The 23,222-nt window shown below is 34.9% G+C and overlaps 1 protein-coding gene across 1 annotated transcript; it reads right to left on the bottom strand.

Moving 5' to 3' along the window:
* Window positions 1-1,712: 1,712 nt before the first annotated feature.
* On the bottom strand, window positions 1,713-20,382 carry LOC145619168 (V-type proton ATPase subunit a1-like). Its single transcript, XM_081673799.1, has 18 exons — window positions 20,076-20,382; window positions 19,616-19,660; window positions 18,798-18,920; window positions 16,062-16,169; window positions 13,067-13,180; window positions 12,823-12,993; window positions 12,431-12,568; window positions 10,687-10,794; window positions 9,741-9,848; window positions 9,485-9,633; window positions 7,288-7,441; window positions 4,576-4,736; window positions 3,968-4,174; window positions 3,700-3,883; window positions 3,540-3,623; window positions 2,990-3,186; window positions 2,836-2,895; window positions 1,713-2,290 (listed from the first exon to the last, which is right to left on the bottom strand). Exons 1-18 carry the CDS (start codon window positions 20,214-20,216, stop codon window positions 2,086-2,088), a joined length of 2,457 nt encoding a protein of 818 aa, XP_081529925.1. The 5' UTR covers window positions 20,217-20,382; the 3' UTR covers window positions 1,713-2,085.
* Between the last annotated feature and the right edge of the window lie 2,840 nt (window positions 20,383-23,222).

Below are 23,222 nucleotides of genomic sequence, written 5' to 3'. Positions count from 1 at the left end.
AATCCCAAACCGAAGTACCTCCGATCGAGAAACCTATGACATATCGTGTAACATCAAACAGACTGAGTAACCCCTAAACAAATAACTCGGCCACACGATGTGGCCAGCCACATATGAAACTTTTTGAAACATTAAATATATACATCATGTTGTCTATACAATTAGCCACAACATATGACCACTTACAAAAGAACAAAGTAACCTTTATAACATTCACTAATATTTCAAATAATCGTTCAATAACTACCTTATTATTAATTCAATAATCATCAACACAAACAAAAAATAAACAACACATTTTTCGTGTGACAATGCACCAATGTGGGTGCTTACAAAAGAAAAAAGTCACTCCTGCAACACTAACGGGATAACCCTTATAACGGTAATGGATAGCCCCTATAAAACTAATAAACTAACTTTCATAAGAGTTGGACACGCAGTGTTATAACAGTTAGTTACCATATCAAAATCAACTTCCCGTATTTAAAAAACAATTTGTGTGTTATGAAAGATTTTAGTTATACTTATTATCGTCGCAAATCAACAACGATGCGGTCGAAGAATGCGTCTTAACCTCCGGTCATCTTTTGATGATAATGGTTCTCCCAAGTCCAATTTTGCTTCTAGGTAGTCATTTGAACGTTTTTGTTTTCGAATTTTCTGTTTTGATTTAGGTTTTTCAGTTTTTTTTTTTTTTTTTTTTTAATTTGCGATATTCTTTGATTTTACTGTTGATGAAGTGATTATTGATGATGATTGTTGTTGAAGTTATTCTTCATGAATGTCTTCTTCGATTGTTGATTATTATTTTTTAATTTCATATTTGTGTTTATTTTTCGTTATTTAACCCTAAACCCTAAAGTGCTGGTGTTCAAAATCAGGATTTCAACTAGACTAAATTAGGATGGCCCTTCCATCTTCCCTCTCACTACAACCCTCTTTGTCTCAAAAGACGATGCTTTTCTTGCTCGAATCGCCCTACCTTAAATCACCAACATTGGATTAGGGCTACAGCTTTCACCACTGTTGGAGTGTTTAAAGGTATGTGAGGATTAATTATAACATGTAGAGTAGTATTACTGTATTTAGGTGGGTGAACTTGTGGTGCGACAAACTCGCCCAAATTTGTTTAATTGAATTGTGAGACGAATGGGCTTTAGAGTATGATCCTAAAAACTTTCATGAAATAACCATCACCTTACAATATGTTCTACGCTGAAATTAATGGTGCCATGAAATTAAGATTTTGATTCAATTTTAGGGTATAGCCAACTATTGTTTTTCTAAACTAAGAGATGGCGTGCATAGCTTTAAAGAATGAAATTAGAAGCATGAACGAATCACTTTATGTTTCGAATTCTGTAAACATGGGGCTTATAAGAATTAAAATATAACACATATTTTGCGAATGATTCAATATTAAACCTTTTCTGAGCTAAATTTTAGGGTATCACAAATTTGAGATTTCAATTTAGGGCTTCAATGTTAATGAATAACTGAATTCCAACCTTTTTTTTTAAACAATTCCAAAGCTTTAAAGAGCTATAGAGCATGAAAATACAAGATTTTTTGTAAATAATCATCCTACAATCTTTTTCTAGTTCTAAAGGTTATGGAGTTGCCATTTCGATATTTTGACTATTTGACCCTAAACCCTAAACCCCAAAAAAAAAAAAAAAAATGGAAACGACAAATTGAGAGGCTCGTAAACAGATCCAAAACAAGAAGTCAATCTATTCTTAAAGCTACATGGTTATAAGACATCTATCTTTACAATATTCCCTATTAGTTCAATATTCTCTTTTTTTTTTTTTTTTTTGGGGGGGGGGGGGTGTTAACAGAAGGTGATTTCATTTTCCTGGGTTTGACACAACTGTAAGAAACACTATTATGATCAAATAGAAGAATGTATGTGAGGTTCACTTTTTGTAAATATGCAGAAAATGTCACCTGAAGGACTTCCGCGTCAGCCAGCGAAAACTTGTTTTCGAATGGCCCACTCAAGCTTCTGTAGGGACTTGGGAGCATCAGCTGGTTTTCTCACTATACTAATCTCTACAAGAATCAAACTTTACAAAAAGTTGACTAATCATCCTCATCTGTTAGTATGGCGAAGGAAAAAGGTTTAAATTTATAACCATCGCCATGGTAAAACTTGTTTTGAAATTCCACCCAATGAAGCCTCAAAGCATGCAAAAATGCACTAAGACTCTCCATCATAAGCAGTATGAAAGCAGTTGCAAAGGCAAACACAGCAAGCCCCACCAACCGGATACCAAGATTCTCGTACCTGAAGATATAACAACAATAACTATCAAACACAATAATCAAACAAAAGCATGACGGATATCTTTTCTTATATTAGATCTATTGCAGAAAACGAGCTTTATGCAAAAAAAGCTCTTTTCTTATATTAGATCTATTGCAGAAAACGAGCTTTATGCAAAAAACCTAATGGCAAAATATATTTAAATAAAAACGATATCACACCATAATAATAATAATGATGAAGATCAACTACTAGTTGAGAATATAGTTTAGATGAACGACATGATTAGAGTTAAAATTACCACCAATAGAAGTTAAATTACCTTGTTAATTTCAGTTAACGTGTCTCTTTATATGCTTGCAAAAAAAAGTAATAAGGAAGTTTAACTACCCAAAAAAGTATGAAACAGTGGGTTTCACTACCTTTCATTCATTTCTTTTTTTCTCTTTGAGGTGTGTGTGTGTGTGTGTGTGTGTGTGTGTGTGTGTGTGTGTGTGTGTGTGTGTGTGTGTGTGTGTATGTGGTGGTAAATAACTAAATAAGATAAATTGACCATGAACACTCACCCCCAGGCAAGGAGCAGGACCTTCTCATAGAATACGGTTGATAATTCTGAGTGAGCCAAGCTGTCAATATGGCACCACGGTCAATGTAGTATATGAGTTTGATGAACAGGACTAAACAGCTGCAAAGCATTAAGAAATGAAAAACAGCACGTACCTCAAAGCCCAAAGACGTAGATATGATGCTGTGTTCGAAACAGCACCCAAGACAAACTCTATGGAGTGTATTAATTGATGCACAAATATCTCACTAAAATTGAAATCCTCATGATGGAGTTGTCGTGCAGAGTCAGGCTCCACATCAAGATCCATTTCAGTGGAGTGAAGTATCCCATACATACGCCCTTGGAATCTCTGTGAAGCAATATAGTAAAAGGAGGGACAAGCAGAAACATCAAGCAAAGCAAAGAAGCTGACACGGCCAATTAGCATAAAGAAGATCTTAATTGACATCATCCTGATAACTAAATCAGATAAAAACATTAAATTCTCTTCCATAAATGTAGTACATCACAAGGAAAGAGGTCTTCAATTAAGTCCTATAAATCATACTAAAATGTAAGCCTAAATTCCTTCAAAGAACAGTAAATATCTCAAATCACTCAAATTTTTTCTTTATCATCAACCAAACATAAAATATCTTAAATAAAGAAATGACTTTGACAAAGAGAGAAATATATCAAACAGATATAAGCACTGCAAGCTACCTCAGAATGAAGCTTCTTCAAAATAAATGGTTTTGGGAAAAGCATCCAAGGAACTGCAACCATGGCCAGTAGCAACAGTAATATCTGCAGATGACAAACTTTAATAAGATCTGAAAGATCTACATTTAAGATGTAACAAAGCAATGATTCAAATTATTACCTGTAATGGTCTCTGCCCCCAGAATAACTCATTTTCTCCAAGGTCCTCAAAAGGACTCAGAAACATATATATCATAACATGGTAGAGGTCGGCTCGAGATCCAGTGGACCACTTGATAATAATTAGGAGCGAAAGATAGCCAAAAAGGCTGTTGAGAAATATTATCTGAGGCAAAAACTGATACCTAAGAACCAAAATAAGTCCCTAGGTGAACATTTCACATGAACCATAGAGACTTGAAGACCAGATATGCAGCTAAAGGCAGTACCTTATATCCACTGAGTTGCTAAAGAACCTTGCATTGAAGTAACTTAATATGATCCCCAAGTTCATTTGCACCACACCCAACAATATAGACATCTTCATCTTTAATGAGTTAAGAAGCGGTAGCTCTGAACGGCTTCCACGCCAACTGGGATCTACACCAAAAGGGTAGGGATCCCGAAATTTGACTAAACCAGCAGTAGAAGAATCACTGATGAAATCGTAAAACAAAATATAAATATAAGTGAGAATTTTTCCCCTTGAGTGATACCAGAACTTTAGTGAGGCATGTTTGCAAGTCAGGTTTAAACTTGCCTTTGCCTAAGTAATCAACAAATTCATAATCATTCCATACAAAGAACAAATCGCTATATTTGATAAATATAACTACAAAGGAACCTTTAACAACAAAATTTATATTTTTCTCAAAGCCATTGTTAGTGGGACACTGTGACATCCAACTAGAGGTTGTATTTAATTTGGATTAATACAATATAATTCTGTATAAGCTTTTAAATCAAACCTAGCTATAAGTTTAATTGTAATTGGGCCTTTCTTATACCAAACTCATCATATTTTCCACAACTCGGGCAGCAAACATATAACAATTACCTGCATGTTGCATCTCTGCATTTGTATGCAGATTGACCAAATATATGGAATGGGACAGAAAAGAACTCGTTGTAGATCAGCCCACAGTAAATTGAAAAAAGAGCCATAAGAAGGATCACATAGCGCCCACCAAACAGCATCTCCATAAAGCTGCCAAGTTTCTGCAAGTAATAATTGCATGGTAAGTACAGAATTGAGAGAAATCACATGTAACCCTTCCAGTTTACATGAAGAAAATTATCAAAGAATTATGAACTAGGGATAAGAGGAAGTCACAGAAAAACAGAGAAAAACGGTAGAGAGAATTGTAAAATTAGAAAGAAAAATTAAAGCAGTCTACACCAATAACAAGAAGTGGAAACTCATATTCAACACAGCAAAAGGTACTCTCCTGTGACTATTTAAACGTAAAACATACCACAAAATAAGGAATATATAACTCCAGCCTCCAGGCATCAACAACCTTATTCTTACAAATAGGTTATAATTAGTATAAGACCTAAAAGGATTAATAAACCTTAAAGTGCCAAACATATGTAATCAAGATTTACATGTCAACTCATAACAACAACAACAACAACAACAACAATCAAAGCCTTCATTCCAATCATGGGGTCGGCTACATGAACTAAGAAATTATCTCTTCACCAACTATGATCCTCTCCTTCCATTCCCTTCTATCCAATGTTATATGCTCCTGCAAAATAAACTTTTTCATGTCCTTCTTAACACCTTTTATCTAAGTCATCTTTGGTCTTCCTTGACCTTGTAATGCACTGGCTTTTTTGGGATTATAATCTGATTTAATAATGTAAGTAATTGAAGATTAAAGCTTGGATTTGATTGATAATATGGTTGAAAGGTTACAAAAGATAGGATAATGGCTTAAGGCTATCAATCTTCAAAAGTGAGTTTAGCTCACAACTCTCCAAAAGTGACTTGCACAACTCTCAACAAGTTTCATCCAATTTTTGCCTGCCTACCTTCTTACCCTTACCTCTCTATTTATACTAAAGACTACTAACTCTAATAAGCTAAAATTACTAAAATTCCCATACTATCCCTCTAGGTTAGTCTATTACAGACCTCTTCTTAGATCACCTAAATCCCAACCCTCTAATTTCATTACTGGTGCGTCTTCCGATCTCCGCCTTACATGCCCAAACCAATGCAATCGGTTGTCCCTTATTATATACTCAATATCCGCAACTCCAACTTTCCTTCTAATATCAACAATTCTAATTCTATCAATAAGGGTATTCCCATGCATCCATCTCAACAAACGCATATCTCCTACTCTCATTTTCCGAAAGATCTGTCCTAAATAACAACTCAATGATAGGCGCAAACAGAATTTTTCCTTAAACTTCATAGGTATGCTCCACGCACACAATACCCAAGTTGATAATCATTTAAGCCAACTTTAGTTAATTGTGTGGGTTACACCTTAGTCCATATCTCCACTCTCTAGCAAAATCGACCCAAGGTTTATAAAAGACTCGCTCATAGGAACCTCCTTGCCATCCAATGTTACCATATCCCCAACTGAATTATTCATTAAGTCCTAAAACACATTCCATGTACTCAGTCTTGCTACGACTTAGTCTCTAAACCCCTAAATTCTAAGTTTTGCCTCCATTGCTCCAATTTCATGATAACCCAACTCTAGAGAATCAAGATATGAGCTTGTACTTTTCATCCAAACCTTTCTAACATTAAAAGGATTTGGTTAATTAAAGGGGAAGGGAATTGGAGGCATCCCCCAATTCCTTTCCCTTCAAAACCAAATCATACCAAAACGAGGGAAATAAAATCCCTCACTCTAATCACTTTCCCTCCAAAACATCCTATCCAAACACACTGTAATAGGAAAATTACCCAAACAAAATTTTAATAAACAATAATTACCACAATCATCGTTGACTAGGATCTACGAAACAAATCCCAATAAAATGCCTTGGGACTTTAGTGGGATGAGCAACTATCCTAAAAAGACTAACATGAAGTCACAGAGCAAAACAACCTATGCACTATCATTGTTAGGCATCACATATAACCAAAGCAGGAAAAAAATGATAAAACATCTAGGATGAAGAATGTGGGCCTAATCATATATATCATTTTCCCTTAAACATGAAAATCTAATTAAAAAATGCAAATTAAAGTGGTTGATTTTATTAAATAAAGATAAAAACACATGTAAATCATCTAAATACTGATGTTTCATATGAATAACAATTATTATTATTATTTTTTTTTTTTTTTTTTGAAAAAAAGGTGAACTGTTTAGGTCCTTTAGGAAGATGACCTGTCTGCCTGGCCTTATTGTAACAGTGGACAGTTTGTAGGACCTAATCAAAGATATGTCTTTAAGATAATCTAAAAGGATTTAGATATTTCATGTGTGTTTAAAAAGAAAAAAAAAAAAAATGTTTAGGAAGATGATATGTCTGCCAGATTGCCATTTTGTAACAATGGACAATTTGTAGGACCTCATCAAAGAAATATCTTTTAGATAATCAGATTTCTTCAAATTTAGATATATCATATGTGTGTTATGGCAAGACAAATTTCTTCATTGACTATGCAGATTCTTTTGAAGAAGAAGAAGAAAAGTAAACAGTCAATGATGAAAAATTAAACACATAGGAGGCGACAGAGAAAATCCCCAAAAAGAACAGTGCCCAACAAAATGCCAGAAAAAGGTTGTACCTGCAAACTAAGCTTGCCTTCTCGGGCTATGAGGAATAATGCTAACATCAGCAGGCAGATACCATGACCCCAGTCCCCGAACATAACCGCAAACAAGAATGGAAAAGTGACAATAGTATAAACTGCAGGATTGGCTTCTTGATATCCAGCGACACTGCAAAATAAGTCGCTCTTTGTGTCACTATTTGACCATTGCAGAGAAAAAAGAAGAAAATTGTCACTTTTTGATATCTAAGTCACTCTTTGGTCTTGTGCCCATTTTGTGTTGTTAACAAAATTTCAAAAACTATGTTTTATGTAAGATTACTGCATAATTTGACTAAATTATCGAAACGAGTCATTTTTGGGTTGGTTTCGTGTTGTGTCGTGTCAACCACACGTTTTCTCTCAGTAACTTCGTGTTTGTGTTGTGTCAATTTCAGTCGTGTTGTCGTGTCAGAGATAACTCTAATGTCTACCAATTTATTGACAAGTGTCATAACCATGTCCGAGTGTCAACACAAATGAAGAGTCCAAACAACCTAGGTTATTCAATCAAGGAAAACTACTTTATGAGTATTACACATCGAACGACAACCAAAAGATTGAGTAGTAAATGTATATGCTTGTTTAATTTAAGGCTAGAAGTGCTAGGAGTAAAGTGCAATTTAAAAGATTTTTTTCTTCAAACATCTAAGTCACATGTCTGTTTGTGTGCACATAATATGTGAACATGAATGTGTGCATGCATGTAAGCATACACGCATGTAAATATACCTTTTATGGAAAATCAACTTGTAATGTACTTCCTTCATTTTCATGGCACACACTTTGAGAAAGATATTAAGTAATGTAAATGGGCAAATAAATAAAAATACTTTACACACGGAGTACCTATCCCTCCTCTAATCCAGTGTTAAAATTATTTTGATAAAGCCGTTCATTTACCTACTCTAATCAACTCCTAAGAAAATGTGCTCAAAGGTTGTGTTGCAAATAAAAGAAGACAGATGAAGTTTTATTACTTTTTTTTTTTACTTTGTCTAAAACCATTTACTAAAACACTTTTCTAAGGATAACCAAATTTGCCCCTTATTTACCCATCTATCTCTCACCTTTATATATTAATTCATCATCCTTCAAGTTTGGGAGCTCGAATTTTCATTTTACAAGTTTAATGAGTTAACTTTGAGACTAATTACATCTTTAGCACCTTAAATACAAACCAATAATTAGATTACATACCATAAGCAAAAAGCAAAAAACTAATGCAAGTACAATCAAAAACCCTTAAAAAAGATGATAGATACATGGGTGGAGTTTTTTAACACGATGGGATTATATAAACTGATGTATAGAGGCAAAATAAAATAAGAATGAGAAAGACCGAGAAATGAGAAGGAAGATGAACCATTAAATACAGATCTTGTCACGTGGGATAAATTAATGTGGACGGATAATAATATATACTCACGCGGGATTTTGTTGGATTCGTCTTACTTTATTAAAATTGATTTTTAATATTTTTTTCCAATACACAACCAAAGCTTTCAATAGTTCATATTGTGGATTGGCAAGTGTAAAATTTTAGTGTTGCAAGTAAAATGGAAGGCAAAAAGGTATAATACAATACTATAGATCTTACTCTCGACAACGTCAAGTTGTAAACAAATTAAATTTATTATTTTTTGAAAAAATAAAAATAAAAATAAAAAATCCTATTGTTCCTCTACACTTCCAACAATTATTGAAAAAAAAAAAAAAAAAAAAAAAAAAAAAAAAAAAAAAAACCTATTGTTCCTCTACACTTCCAACAATTAGAACTCCTAACTTAATAAAGTTAATTATGATATAATAATGGAGGACCTCATGGTACATAAATATCCAAAATTTCTTTGTTCTTGATAAATTATCCTGTCATTGTGTTTAATGTTTACTTTTTGTACATGTGATATCTATAAATACATAACTCCCATGAGTTTATAAACTCGAGCTTTACCCTAGAAGATGAGCATCATTGGAAACAAAGATAGTTGGACAAACCCATTACACCCAACAATATGAAATCATACATTTACGAAGTTACTCTTACACATAAAACATAAAAGTAAAAGCTTTATTTCTTTTCGGACTTCATGAGAAAAAATGTTTAATGGTAAGTAGAATGGAGTGTAGGACACTAGGACCTATGATAACAAGAAGATAGAGCTAAACTCACCCATACGCATCAACGATTTCTTGAAATGAATTTGTGAAACGGTTGGTTTTGAAGTACGTTGGAGGAGATTCCACTGAATCCATAGCATGAAATATTACGCCTACCTGAGAATTACTGTGAAATGTTGCACGCTGAAGAGCCTCCTGAATCTGGGAATTATTAATTCTGAATATTAATTGGGAGATAAAATTAACTTCAAAAGAATTTGAATAACATTTCCAATAGTATATTGTACATTGATAAAAGAGGGTATTACCTGACTTTTTGCAGATATTGGACACCAACCTTCTCCAACAAGGCATTTTTTTGTCACATCAAAATTCAGCATGTTCAGGGTATCATATACAGCTTTCTCCCTTCTTACCTATGAACATTTCACTCGATGTTAGAACTTAAAAGGCAACAAAAATTAAGAGGACTGCAAACACCAGGTGTGCTTGAGTTCTTTCTATTTGACACTGTGTGCTTGAGTTCTTTCTATTTGACACTTAGCCCAGTTTGGGATAAATTGGAATGTTGGATGCAACCTCGTTTGAACAATGATGTTCCTGTGAAAAACCAAAAATAACAAAAGGCTGGATTGTTGAAGTGAGAAAATTGGGTCAGCTGGCAACTTGGTGATGAACTCATATAAGACAGCAGCTTCTGTAGTATTATTTTCTCATGTCAAGAGTTCCAAGTTGCTTTATTTGAATAACTGGAGTCAAGCATCAGGTTTTGAGCAGCATCAGACTTTTCTTGTTTAGTAAATAAAATGTAACTTTTCCATTCACATTAGCAAGTGTCATACTCTCTTTTTACATCGAGATGATCCAATAAGATTTTTACATGATTACGTTATTTCTTTATAAATAAATCATGAGATTTTATCTGATGAGATTGTACAAATCGTGTAAAATATGGTGCAAATGTGCAAATCATTAAAGAAAGGAGATTAAGCAAACTCTTGTAAACCCAATTTGTATATATTATTTTTACTCCATCCAAGATAAGTTGTCTTCCTTCATTATTGAGTTGAGCTTAATCTTGATTAATATTCTATTGTTTTCCATCCAAGAAGTCCACTATCACATAAATCATAAACATGGCCAGCAAATGACACAATCCAAACTGATTATAAACACTTTCATGCCACCAAGAAGTGGAGGTTCCAAATTCAAAGCAGTAATCTACGCAGATCTAGAAATGACAACATATATTACCAAATTCATCCAACTTGTTAGATGAAAGGCAACATCAGCAAGGGCTTTGTTGCGGTGACGCATCCCAGCATCAAGTGTGGCTTCCAATTCAGCCAACCGTGAGGAAACCTGAAAGCATGCCAACAGCCTACATTATTTATTATGACCCCTTTTCACTATTGGATGGTTCAGGGTTAAAAAGACAACAATCATATTCAACCAGCATGTTTAGGAACTGCTTGGAAAACATGGTTTAAATCTCAGGTTCAGCCATGGAACCATCTTGGTGGGCAATGTGGGTGGTAATCAGCAGTTGCAGTCTATATATTGATCGGGGTAAGTTTAAAGTCCTCTATAAAGCAATTGTGATGTGGTGATGCAGCCAAGATTTAATACCATAATAGAAAATCATATTAGGAAAGCTAATTTCATTTTTAGAAAGTAACCAAGTACATTACTATGAATCGCAGGGGTCATCTTCCTGGTAATAACAGATTACATTTAGTCTCCCAAACATAAGATCGAACAATTGGAAGTAATGGAATAATAATTGGCAGATTCAAGTCCATAGGCCAACTAGAGAGAGGTGTTTTAGGACTTTGTAACTTCATGTAACAAATGAACATCTTATTAAAAGGAAAATCAATCAAATGGTCCATTTCAGAACTTAATTTCCTATAAATAAAAGGAAGTAAACTTTCAACCACTTATATCAATCAGTACTAACAATTGCCCGAGAATTGAAAACCAAACAAAATTCCTAAAAATAAGTTTGAGCAAGCATGCAAGGAAATAATAACATGTCTTTCTCATAGAGTTGCTGCTACTTATAAGTATATATGGTACATTTTTTGTGGAAGGGGAAAAGAAGATCCATGCAATCCATCCTCGTTAAACTAAGAGCATTACCAAATGAAGCACATCGGAAAAGGAAGGTAAGGAGCAAGACATTCAAAATAATATTTTTGTTGGGGGAGGGAGGGTGTTGTTCATTGGTGAGCATGTCTAGAGATAACTTAGAGCAATTTTGTTGATTAAGCAACTATTATAAATAGAAAGACAAATCCAACCCAACTAGGAACTGAGCTGAGTATGGTATATAACATGGATCCATGGACCACAAGTCAAAATTGGCTGCACAAGAATAACCTGAACAGGTCAGTCTTGATCACACGTTGGGTTGAAAGGTCAACGTTGTTTCATTAGTTTGGTGTACAATAAATATTAATTAAAGTCAAAATTTTCATGTAGATTGACCAAAAATAATTACAGTACATGTTAGAAATAGGATAATATATTAAAAGGTCAATCCAAACCATAATTCTAGAGTAAAAGCTCAACTTTTAAATATAATTTGCAGAAACTATCCATTACAGTCACTTTTACCATTAGTGGAATTTTATTGAACTTTTGGATTACAACCAAGCATTAGTACAGTCAAAATTCAACACCACTTGACCTGCAACTCATCTACATCCACTCGTCCACAAACAAATCCCAACTCAAAACTTGCTTTACCAACCTAGTTGATGGGTTAGTTGTTGTTATGATCATGCATCATGGTCTCATGGATAGCTGTTGAATTTTTAGGCCCCTAGTCTAATAAAAAATATTTTTAAGATGAATAAATTTTTTCACACATAAAGAGCCAGGTCTCAATAGAAAACAGAAGCTGAAGTTGTCTGCCAAAGAAAAAGGAAAAAAAAAAAAAAACAAAAAACAAAAAAAAAAAGGGAAGCTAGAATAGGGAATCGGCAAGACTCACTTCTTTAATAATTTGCCTTTGTTTGTTAATTTCTTCTGGAACGGGATAGCAATTAGCAGCAAATGCTTCACAAATTTTCAAAATTTTCATTCTCGCTTGCTCTCCAGAGAAGAATACAACAAAAACTATTTTCTCAACCTGCAGTAACAACAATCAACCACTATAAAACTTACTACCAATAAAGCCGGAGATTGAGTAGAGATGACTTCTACAGTTCCAAAAGTATTGTTTCCAAAAACAGAAAAGGTAGAACAGTACCAAATCAGACATAGTTGTAAAGTTTTTTTTTTTTTTTTTTTGAAATGCGATAATAAACAACAGCAAAGAATTAGCTGGCCAAGTACAGGAACTAAGAAAAAAAATTAGCTACAAGAACAATCTATGATACTGACCATTTCGGATGAGGTAGGATCTGAAATATAAACATCAGTTGGCGCCTGATTAAAAAGCAAGTTGCCTCTTGTTGCACGAAACAACATCCTCTCAAATTTAAGAGCCTTAGATTTACATATGATTCCACACATACACCGGACACCAGATTGTACTGGTGTTCCACGCATCTCCTGAAAAATTGATCCTCTTACGTCAGAAATATAGCAACAAGTAAAAGAATATTTAAAGAAGGCACACAGTTACCTGTTCCAATAAAGATGCTGTATCAGCATAATCATCACTTGAATGAATATTCTCATCTAATTCCACTTCTTCTGCAACAGCAGGACTCTTTCCTGGTACAAGGAAGGATCCGGCCTGATTGATAAAAATAGAATAAAAATAAATAATAAATAATAAATTCCAATAGGGGCATTAACTAGCACTTTACAAGCATTTTTTAACTCATCAATTAAAGTCGTATAATTTGCATGTCTTGACAGCTGATGCATCATTGTTTAATCACGTTATAAAGACATTAACCTCTACGTGGAAAAAAAAAATCTTGAGTACACAACTAACCCTGTCTACACAGGTCAGCCCTATACATTGACCAAATAAAACAACTCCTTGTGGAAAATAAACATAATTTAAATAATTAAGAACATTTTTCCACAGAGGGAGACAGATGGTTATACAGAGAAAAACGTGAGTCTACTTCAGATATTTTTCTTCGCTTCTTAATTTCTTATTCTAGGAGCAGGCTCTTTTTTTTTTTTTTTTTTCCTTTGAAAAATAGGACCTCCTTTTAAATCAAATTAAGCTCCTTATAAAATGGGTATAGTGTTCAATCAAAGGAACAAGATGGACATATATTTCTAATACAAGCAAAATAACAAGAGCTCTTTTATCGTGATTGAATTAAATTCAACTTCAAAGTAAACAACAATATTTTCATTGTTAATATCATATTTTAAGCACAAACTTAGACTGTAATAGACACAAAAAAAAGTACAACCCTAACCTTTGTTTTCAAGAGTTTTGTGATTGCCTTGAAGAGGAGAGATACATCATATATCCATAATCGCCTAGAGCTTCAGCTATTGTGATTATTCGTATGCTTGGAACATGTTCACAAAAACTAGCATACCCTTTAATTACATACAATACCCCTTGTTAACTTGGAACATATTCCAAGAAATTTGCTTATACGTGCCTCAAATGCGCTTCTTTGAATGCACCTCACCTAGGCTGGCAAAAGTTGACCCGACCCGAACCCAACCCGAAAAAATGGGCTTTGATTGAGATTTTCAACCGGTTTGTCTAAATGGATTAACTCCCAACCTAAAATTAACACACAGCTGCTTTCCTTCCTTCTCTTTACTCTCTCCTCTCTCCACCCTCTTCGTTTCATTCATTGCTGATTCATAGTAGATTCAAACTTGTTAATCTTCCTCAGCTTATTTATTAATTTAGGGTTTGTTTGGCATCACTGTGGATTTCTATTTTCTGCTTTATTGTTGTTTGAAATCATATGATATATATCACATAATGAATCAAAAATTAGTCAAACTTATTAAAATCATGATAATTTTGAAAATTGACAACAGAAAAATGAAAACACCTTTTTCTTTTTTTTTGTTTTTGTTTTTTGGTTTTCAAAAACCCTGAAAACTGAAAACAAAAAACAATGCCAAACAAACCCTTACTTGTTAATTTCAGTCTTTTTACAATTATGTCGTTTAACTGAAAATGTTTAATGAGTTCATTTTTCTCCTTTTTTCCGGTTTATCTTTGTGTGATAAAGTCTTTTGTCCCCTCTTTGTTTACTTATTTAATTTAGTCTTTCAACTATCCCAATTTTTAGGGTTTGGCTCATTTTAAGTATTAAATTCTCTATTACTATATCCTTACTTTGAAATTTGAGTATGTGATTTTGCTATAATCTATTTTAATTTTCCCCAAATTAACCTGTTAAACAATTCTTTCACAAAAAAAAATAAAAATAAAAAAAATAAATAAATAAATAAACTGGTCAAATCGGGTCGAGTTCATATAACACCATGCCACGTTCACGTACAACTTTGTGACTCGTTTATGTAAACAAGTCGGGTTCAAGTTGGGGGTGTTGACCCGTTTATGTAAACATGTCAACAACCCAAACCCAACCCGACCCGATTTCCAGCCTTAGCCTCACCTAGAGCAAAAAAAACGTCTACCCTTATTCCCTAGCGCCTAGGCGTGCCTTTTTATACACTGATCATATGCTTGTGACATGTTCACCATTTCTTGCAACGCCCCTTTAATTATATACAATAGTCCTTTTTAAACTACAAGTAGCCCTTATTATTGAATTTTTCTCATTTCACAATAGTCGCATCATTGCATCATTATAAACATTCATGTACACCAATGCACTACTTCAACAGCAAAAAAATCTTCATAAAAAAACTATATTTTAATAACATATAGAGATTAACCCAACAACAAATAAAATAATGACATTAATTGTTGCATATGAGTAATTATATATGGGCTAAGTTAATAAGAGAACAGTGTAAAAAGTCATTATGATGCAACTATCGTAAAACGGATACACACTGACTACATAACTTGTTTCTACTAATTACCATTGAAGAGATCATCCTGCTAAGATTCCCATGAACAGACTCTTCGTTTGGGTTTAATCTGGAGCAAAGTAACTCTTTTGTTTACGTATTTCTCAATTTATACCAGAGGATATCCAGTATCATCAATGTGTAGCTTCATAAATCAATTATGTATGCCATAGTGGTTTTTCAACTAAACCTTCCATAATTCTTCTCCCCAAAACTACAGAGACTGGAGATCTCATCCCGCGCTGCATTCAATTCCCTTATTTCAAAGAGCCACCTTAATTTATTTATCTCAAGCAGGACTTATAAATTAAGGGCAGGTGGACAAGGGGTATTCATCAGAATAACAGTCTAAAAAACAGCAACAAATCAGAAGCTGTTTTTCCAAGGAAATATTCTAACAACATTATTCATTAGAAACCAGACACAAAAACTGAAACCACAGTAAAAGATAGTAGATTGATAGACAAAGAAAGGTAGAATTAACGCTATATGGAATTCAAACATCAAGGAGAGTAACTGGCGCATTCCTAGAACAAAATCATGCTGCGTTTGTTGTAACAGAAGGTTGCAGAGGACACATAGTTGAAAGATACAATGGCACAAAGAATATAAAATCTATTCGGAATAGCAAGCATGAGTACCTTCTGCAAGACCATCTTAAATTCCAGAAGCTCATTATACGTCTGCTGCAACTTCTCGCTGTTCGAATTCATTTCAATCAGCTCATGTTCATGCTCAGCAAGTCGTATCTACAGCAACAAAAAGCAGTGATTAAACATTCTGAAACCTACATGAAACTCTGTAAGAGACTTTTCAGTCAAGTGCCTGAAGGTATGACACACTAATGTCTTAGTAGCATAATGCATTTTGACCCTTCTGTCTTATCATAACTTGGGTACCCGCAAGGAGGAAATGTCATATAGGTATGATTACATACAGGAAATTAATAGAGCATCAAATAATTTGGAATTCCGAGCCCTCTACTGGATACCTTTGGTTTTAGAATAGCATAAAAGAACATATAATATGATCCAGACTAAAAAAAAGTCAGTTGACATAGGGTGACATTTGTTTGTATACTAGGGCAAGGCAGCTAATGTGGGTGTCCGTGGAACTCTTTTAATTTGGCCTCAATGCCTTATGTCACAAATTTAGTTGTTACAACATTAATGAGGGAAAATATGTAACAAATATTTTTAAGGGTATAAACATCCGCACACTATTCTTTAAAAGTTCAAAAAAAGAGTCGATTAACATAAATGAGCGCAAATAAGTATATAAACATTTTGGAGGGTATAATTGTCACAAACACTATTCATAAGAGTTATGTCAAAGTTTTTAACGGGTAGGGAAGCAAAGAGAACATTCCAATTTTGTCAAACGATTCCTTATGACGATTCATGTTAACCTGACCCCAAATCAGATTCATGAACAATTCATGTTGTTATTGTGGTTGTAGTATAAGAAAATTGGTTACATTGACAGCTGGTATAGGAATACAAATAAAGGACAAGTTGCCTTGCAATCAATCAATCACAAACCAAAATAGCATATTAACCCAATATCTTTGAATCTTACCAATCAAGTAAGTCTTATAAACCCTGGCCAACTTTTTAGCCCATTGAAACCCGTGAAAAGACATGCAAAGCAAAAAAAAAACCCTCAAAAGGCAACTTGCCACTTCACTGTAACCAGCCTTTTTCTATTCAGCCAATCAATAATCAATAATCTCAACAAGAAACGAAAGCTCCTTTTTAATCCGTAAATATAGATAGAAGACAAGTGGATTAATCAAGGATATCAAACACAAAAAAGGTTGCTCTCTAGTCTCTTCTCTATTTATATTCCCAAAAACGAATGCGAAGTCTATCCCCTATTTTAAACCTCACCCAAAGAGGGGGGGGGGGGGGGGGGGTGGTTACTTCGTTTCATTTTGTCACCCATATCTGCTCTTGATGACATGTAGCCAAAGAGACTCAAATTTTTGAGCAAAATGCCACGAGTCCTCACCATTTTCCAACAAATGCAATATATCTAGGAACCACTTTCTCAAAATATAAACCTCCTTTAGCCATTGGATAACATACCAATTCCAGGCTCACAAGTTGTTTTTTTTTTTTAACAGTCATCACCAGACCTAAATCAGAAAATATCATCATAAGTTTTTTTAACAGTCATCACCAGACCTAAAATTTTACTTACAAGTTTAAATAGCAACAAGAATTTTGAACAATGATAGATTGTATTGAGAGAGTTCAGACAACAATGACGAAAAAAAAAATTAATATAAATAAATAAAAATTAGAAACAAAGAAAAGTTTAATAAGGTTGAACTTAAGTATCAAACCCAGTGTTCCCTGTTTTGCTCCAACCCTTGTGAGTTACTTTGTTTGACCGTTCCAAACTACAGTTCACCAGAGCACCAATTTGCCATCCTTTCCAACGATCCTCATTTGCCCCTTCATTTAACCTCAAATATAACCTTTTTAAATGGTAAAAGTCAGCTTCCAAAGACAAAACAAAAGGGAAACCTCCACCTCCTCTTCACACACCATTAACCAAATAACTTTAACCTCCAACAACCCCCTTCCCAACTCCAACATTCTCCTAAGAGAATCAACTACAAAGGAAAAAAGAAAAGAAGAGAATCCCTTTGCTCCAACCCTTTGCCTTTGCTCCAACCCTTTGCGACAAGATTAACCACTCTAGATGCACCATTCACCATTAATCCATTATTGAATAATAAGCATTAGACAAGCAATTGCAAATCTAGAGCCTCTATCGCACATCAAGACCCTTATTTTCAACATCAAGAAATTTGAAATTTCAAAATCAATCTTAAAAACCACCTCTTTACCATCCACCCTGCTTAATAGTCAATCCAAGACTTGCATTCAGTTCTACACAATTATAAAAGAGGGAACCTAATTGGAATGCAACATAGCATAACAAGGTAATCAAATATTATCCCATTTTCTGAAAAAACTACACACATTATGTTACAAGATCCCCAATATAATCTTCACACCCTCACGCTTCTATTTTCTCCTTTTCTCGCTCCATATCATCAGCCTTCTATTTGCTTTATCCCTTTCGTTTGTTTCTATAGTCTACACTCATTTTTAAAAATTTAATTCACGATAAACAAATGTCCTAAATCTCCAAACTAAGTGTGATTGTGTGACTTATCTAGGAATGAAGTAACATTACATCCATTTTGCCTATCTATCTAATTATGACAAGAAAAATTCAAATAATGCTAAAATAACAGAAGATTCAACTAATGAAATGTTGTTGAAAGACAAAGCAGCAATTAACAGTTTCCAGCATCACTGATATTTGTGAATTGTAAATTATTTTAAAGATATATGGTTAACCTCTAACTCTTCTAACTCAAGATCAGGTTGCATCCCAGGATGACCAGAAATCAACAAGCCAGCTTTGCTGATTTGATCTTTGAAAAACCTCAATTTTCTTGACATCTCTGCACATCGCTTCACCTGCAATCATAACCCAATCATATGAAATATCCATTTGAGTCTATATTAGAAATTTGAAAGAACAGTAGCCCGAAATCTATGTTAGTCAGTCATAGGGTATGAATCTCAACCTCTCAAGGCATGCATATAGCAGACATGTCAGGAAAATTTTAGGAAACCAACAATGATATGAGGATAGTCCTTATTCTAAAAGATATTTATACAAAGAAATTAAAAAAAAAATTGAAAAAAAAAAATATTTTCTTTTTACTGTAGGATTAGGTTTCTTAAACAGATACACATCGCAATCGTTAAAATATGGGGGTTTTTTTTTTTTGGCTATAGGCCTAGCCAATGAAATTTTGGGATGGTCCTCTCAGCACTATACCTTGATATCCTATTAAATCTTTTCTTCGTAATAGGAAATAAATAAGTAAATATGATAAAGGAGGTTCGTGAAACAAGGGCATATAAACATAGTATGTAACACATAGCCACGTCGCCATGGTTGATAATTATCATAGTGGGGATGACAAATTTGTATTCATTTACAACAATCAATGCCTAAAATAAGCTTAAAAGGAAAAGTCCCCCAAGTAGACAACTCCTTGCTTCTTGCATCTTTCAGAAGCATAGCCGCTTGAGCATTACTTGAAAGAAGCCTTCTAAAGTAAATAGGCGAAAGCAAAAAAGCTACCTAGGCATTAAAAAGGTACCTGATTCACAAATGTTCTCTGAAAAGGGCTCTTATCAGCATTAAGCTGCACAATAGAAAACAAATTAACATTAATCCAACAACCACAACTCAATATATATAATGATCAATTCAAAAACATTGATTAGCCAGACAAACGTCTAGGCGAAGATCGCGATTATTAGAATTAGGTTCCCGGTAACATTTCTATTTCGCATATAAGTAATTGAGCAATAATGGAGATGTTCTGCGCTCCACTATCCTCTCACTAGAACCTCATGATGCCTTATTGAGGTTCAGATCTAAGCTATTCAATGCAGATGAACAATCAAAATACAAATTACAGTCACATCAAAAGCAACATCAGAAATGAAATGATGAATTGAAACATCAATATTAAGACATAATTAATAAAATAAAAGCCTAATCATACATACTAACAGCAAAAGAAATCACATACAATCTTAATCTGACAGGAATACCTCACGGAATTGAAGGAGGCCTAGTTCACCGAGGTAAGAGATTGCGCGATGAGCAGATTCCACCGGAATAATCAACTGAACACACGTCATCTTCTCTGACCTCATCAGATCCATCGCCGGCAAATTGTCTATGTACTCCATCTTCCATTCACCACTATCGGGGATCAAATTTTTAGTGATCCAATTAAGATGACAAACAAGGGAGAAAATTAAGTACAGTACGGTTTTTTATTGGTTTTTTATTTTTTGTTTTTTGGCTTATCTATATTATAATTTAAGAGTCATTTTTCCAACTTTTAACCACAACACTTTAATTCGTGAATGGAGCAATTCTATGCATTCTTTTTTTTTTTTTTTTTTTTTAATTTTTTTTTTTGTTTATTGATAACTTCCTCTCCAACTTCCATTACTTTAACCATATCACTTCAACTTCTCTTATTTTTATATTTTTTTTAAGAACAAAAAAATCAATAACAGTATAACTTCCACATAATTCCTTTTCTTTTACATATACATACAAGTACACGACATACGTATATTCCGATGCCTATGTTAAAGCCTTAACAAAGAACATTGGAGAATTTATGGAGTTGGAGGAAGATACTCTAGGACTTGGGAGATACAGGAGGATAAGAATATTGCTGGATGTTGAGAAACCCTTGCGAAGGTTTCAATGGATTAAGGACAAAAAGGGTGCTGAAATTAAAATTGAGTTTAAATATGAACGATTGCCTTACTTCTGCTTCGCGTGTGGGGTGATCGGCCATTCAGAAAAGGACTGTGTTGCGATATCGGAAGAGGAAAAATCAAGAAAGCTTGGATGGGGTTTGTTCATGCGTGCATCACCTAGAAAGGGAGTGCAAAAAAATATTGATGAACTCCACCAAATTATTCAGAGCAGGAAACAATTATTTGTGACAAAAGAGAGGGATGTGCTGAACTCTGATGAAGAATCTGCTTCACATGGAGAAAGTGAATACCTGGAGCAAAATAAGCAACTGGTAGGTGGAGTGATTGAGGAGATTAGCAGGGGAGAGACGGGAAGTGTAGCCCATAATTCGTTACTGCTGACTTATGCAACTGACCCTTTGTGTGAGAACAACCCGAACTTGGCTAAGGAGGGGTTGGACGAAGGACAGGGAGTAAGAGGGGAGAAGAGTACGATACCTTTTTACTTTGAAGCAGGGGAGAGGCAGGGGAGCAAAAAGGGGTGGAAAAGGGTAGTGAGGAGTGTAGGGGAAGCTAATATGGAGGTGGATGATGGAGTGAGGGGAGTGAAGATGGAAGTACAGAAGAGGGGGGTTGGAGAAGTGCTTGAACAATCCGCAGGCAGTGATGATGGGGTTAGGAAACGTAGCAAATGCGGTTCCGAATCACCAATAGCTCCTGTTTTTTCGACGGAGGTTGGAGAGTTCCAGCCCCGTCAGCTCCAATGAGTATCCTAAGCTGGAACTGTCGGGGTTTGGGCAACCCTTGGACAGTTCGAAGACTCCGGAGGTGGAGTGCTGCTGTATGCCCAAGTTTGGTTTTTGTTTCGGAAACCAAAATTAGCAAGGAGGCTGTGGAGGGACTTAGAGGGAGGCTAGGCTTTACAAACTCTTTTGGGGTATCTAGTATAGGTAAGGCAGGAGGTTTAGGTTTATTTTGGAGTCAAGATGTAATTGATTTCACTCTCATATCTTACTCACAAAACCACATTTGTGGTGATGTGATGCAAGGGAGTGAGAAGTGGCGTTTTGTGGGTGTGTACGGATGGCCGGAAGGAGGGAATAACCATCGCACTTGGAGTTTAGTGAGACATCTTTGCGGTGAAACTAATTTACCAATTGCTCTAGGTGGTGATTTCAATGAAATCTTGACGTACGATGAGAAAGAGGGAGGGGTTGACCGTGAAAGGAGGGATATGAAGGGATTTAGGGAGGCTATGGAAGCATGTGACCTTCGAGATTTAGGCTTCAAAGGCCAATGGTGGACATGGGAGAGAGGACGATCAGTTCACACCCGGGTTAGAGAAAGGCTCGATAGGTATTTAGTCTCATCTGCTTGGACTAATTTGTTTCCTCATGCTACAGTTGAACATCTCATGAAGCATCGCTCTGACCATGTACCAATTGTATTGAGGTTGGATGTCAGACCGAGAAAGAGAGGGAAACGAACCAAGAGCTTCAAGTTCGAAACTGCTTGGTTGCTTGACAAGAGTTGTGAAAATGTTGTTAAAAAGGCATGGGAAGAGGCAGGAGTGTGTGATGTGCTTGGGAAACTTAAAGCTACAAGCAGTAATCTGGTGGTATGGAGTAAAAAGAAGTTTGATGACCTGGGACAACAAATTGAGAAAGTGGAAAAAGCACTTCATTCGGCCCAGCAGGAGAGAATTTCAGTTGCAAGTTGCGAGAGGTGTGCGGAGCTAGAGAAAGAACTAGATGACCTTCACTGTAAACACGAGGCTTATTGGTTTTTGAGGTCTCGGGTCTTAGAGGTCAAAGATGGCGACCGCAATACTAGTTACTACCATCATAAAGCTTCACAAAGAAAAAAGAAAAATTTTATTGAAGGCCTCTATGATGGAGATGGGGTTTGGCAGGAAGATGAGGATTTATTTGAAGGCATTGTGGGTAGTTTTTATTCACAACTTTTTACTTCGTCGGATCCTATAAGTGAGAATGTTCAAGAAGTATTGCAACACGTGAAGACTGTGATTTCGAATGAAAAGAATGCAGAGCTCTTGAGACTGTACACTAAGGAGGAAGTTTTCTTTGCTCTACAACAGATGCACCCTTGTAAGGCTCCAGGTCCGGATGGTATGCACACTATCTTTTATCAAAAATTCTGGCATATAATTGGGGATGATGTTTTTAATTTTGTTCGTAGTATTTTATGTGGCATTTCTACTCTGGAAAATGTCAATAATACTAACATTGCTCTAATTCCGAAAGTTAAATCCCCGGTTAATATGTCTGAATTCCGGCCTATTAGCTTATGTAATGTGTTGTACAAGATTGTTTCGAAAGTAATTGTGCTCAGACTGAAGTCTATTTTACCAGAAGTTGTGACTGAAAATCAGAGTGTTTTTGTTCCTGGGAGACTTATAACTGATAATGCTCTTATTGCTTTAGAGCTGTTTCATACTATGAAGAAGAGAAATAAGAG

This window comes from Chenopodium album, chromosome 27 (assembly GCF_948465745.1).
Source record: "Chenopodium album chromosome 27, dcCheAlbu1.1, whole genome shotgun sequence".
Classification (NCBI taxonomy): Eukaryota; Viridiplantae; Streptophyta; class Magnoliopsida; order Caryophyllales; family Amaranthaceae; genus Chenopodium; species Chenopodium album.
This window is presented reverse-complemented; position numbering and strand designations above follow the sequence as displayed.

Excerpts from the sequence above, each read along its gene's own strand:
- LOC145619168 (XM_081673799.1), bottom strand. The coding sequence starts at position 20,216 with ATGGAGTACATAGACAATTTGCCGGCGATGGATCTGATGAGGTCAGAG. Across the intron at positions 3,884-3,967 it reads AGCAACTCAGTGGATATAAG|GTATCAGTTTTTGCCTCAGA; the intron begins GTACTGCCTTTA and ends TTTGGTTCTTAG. Across the intron at positions 3,624-3,699 it reads GGGGGCAGAGACCATTACAG|ATATTACTGTTGCTACTGGC; the intron begins GTAATAATTTGA and ends TGTCATCTGCAG.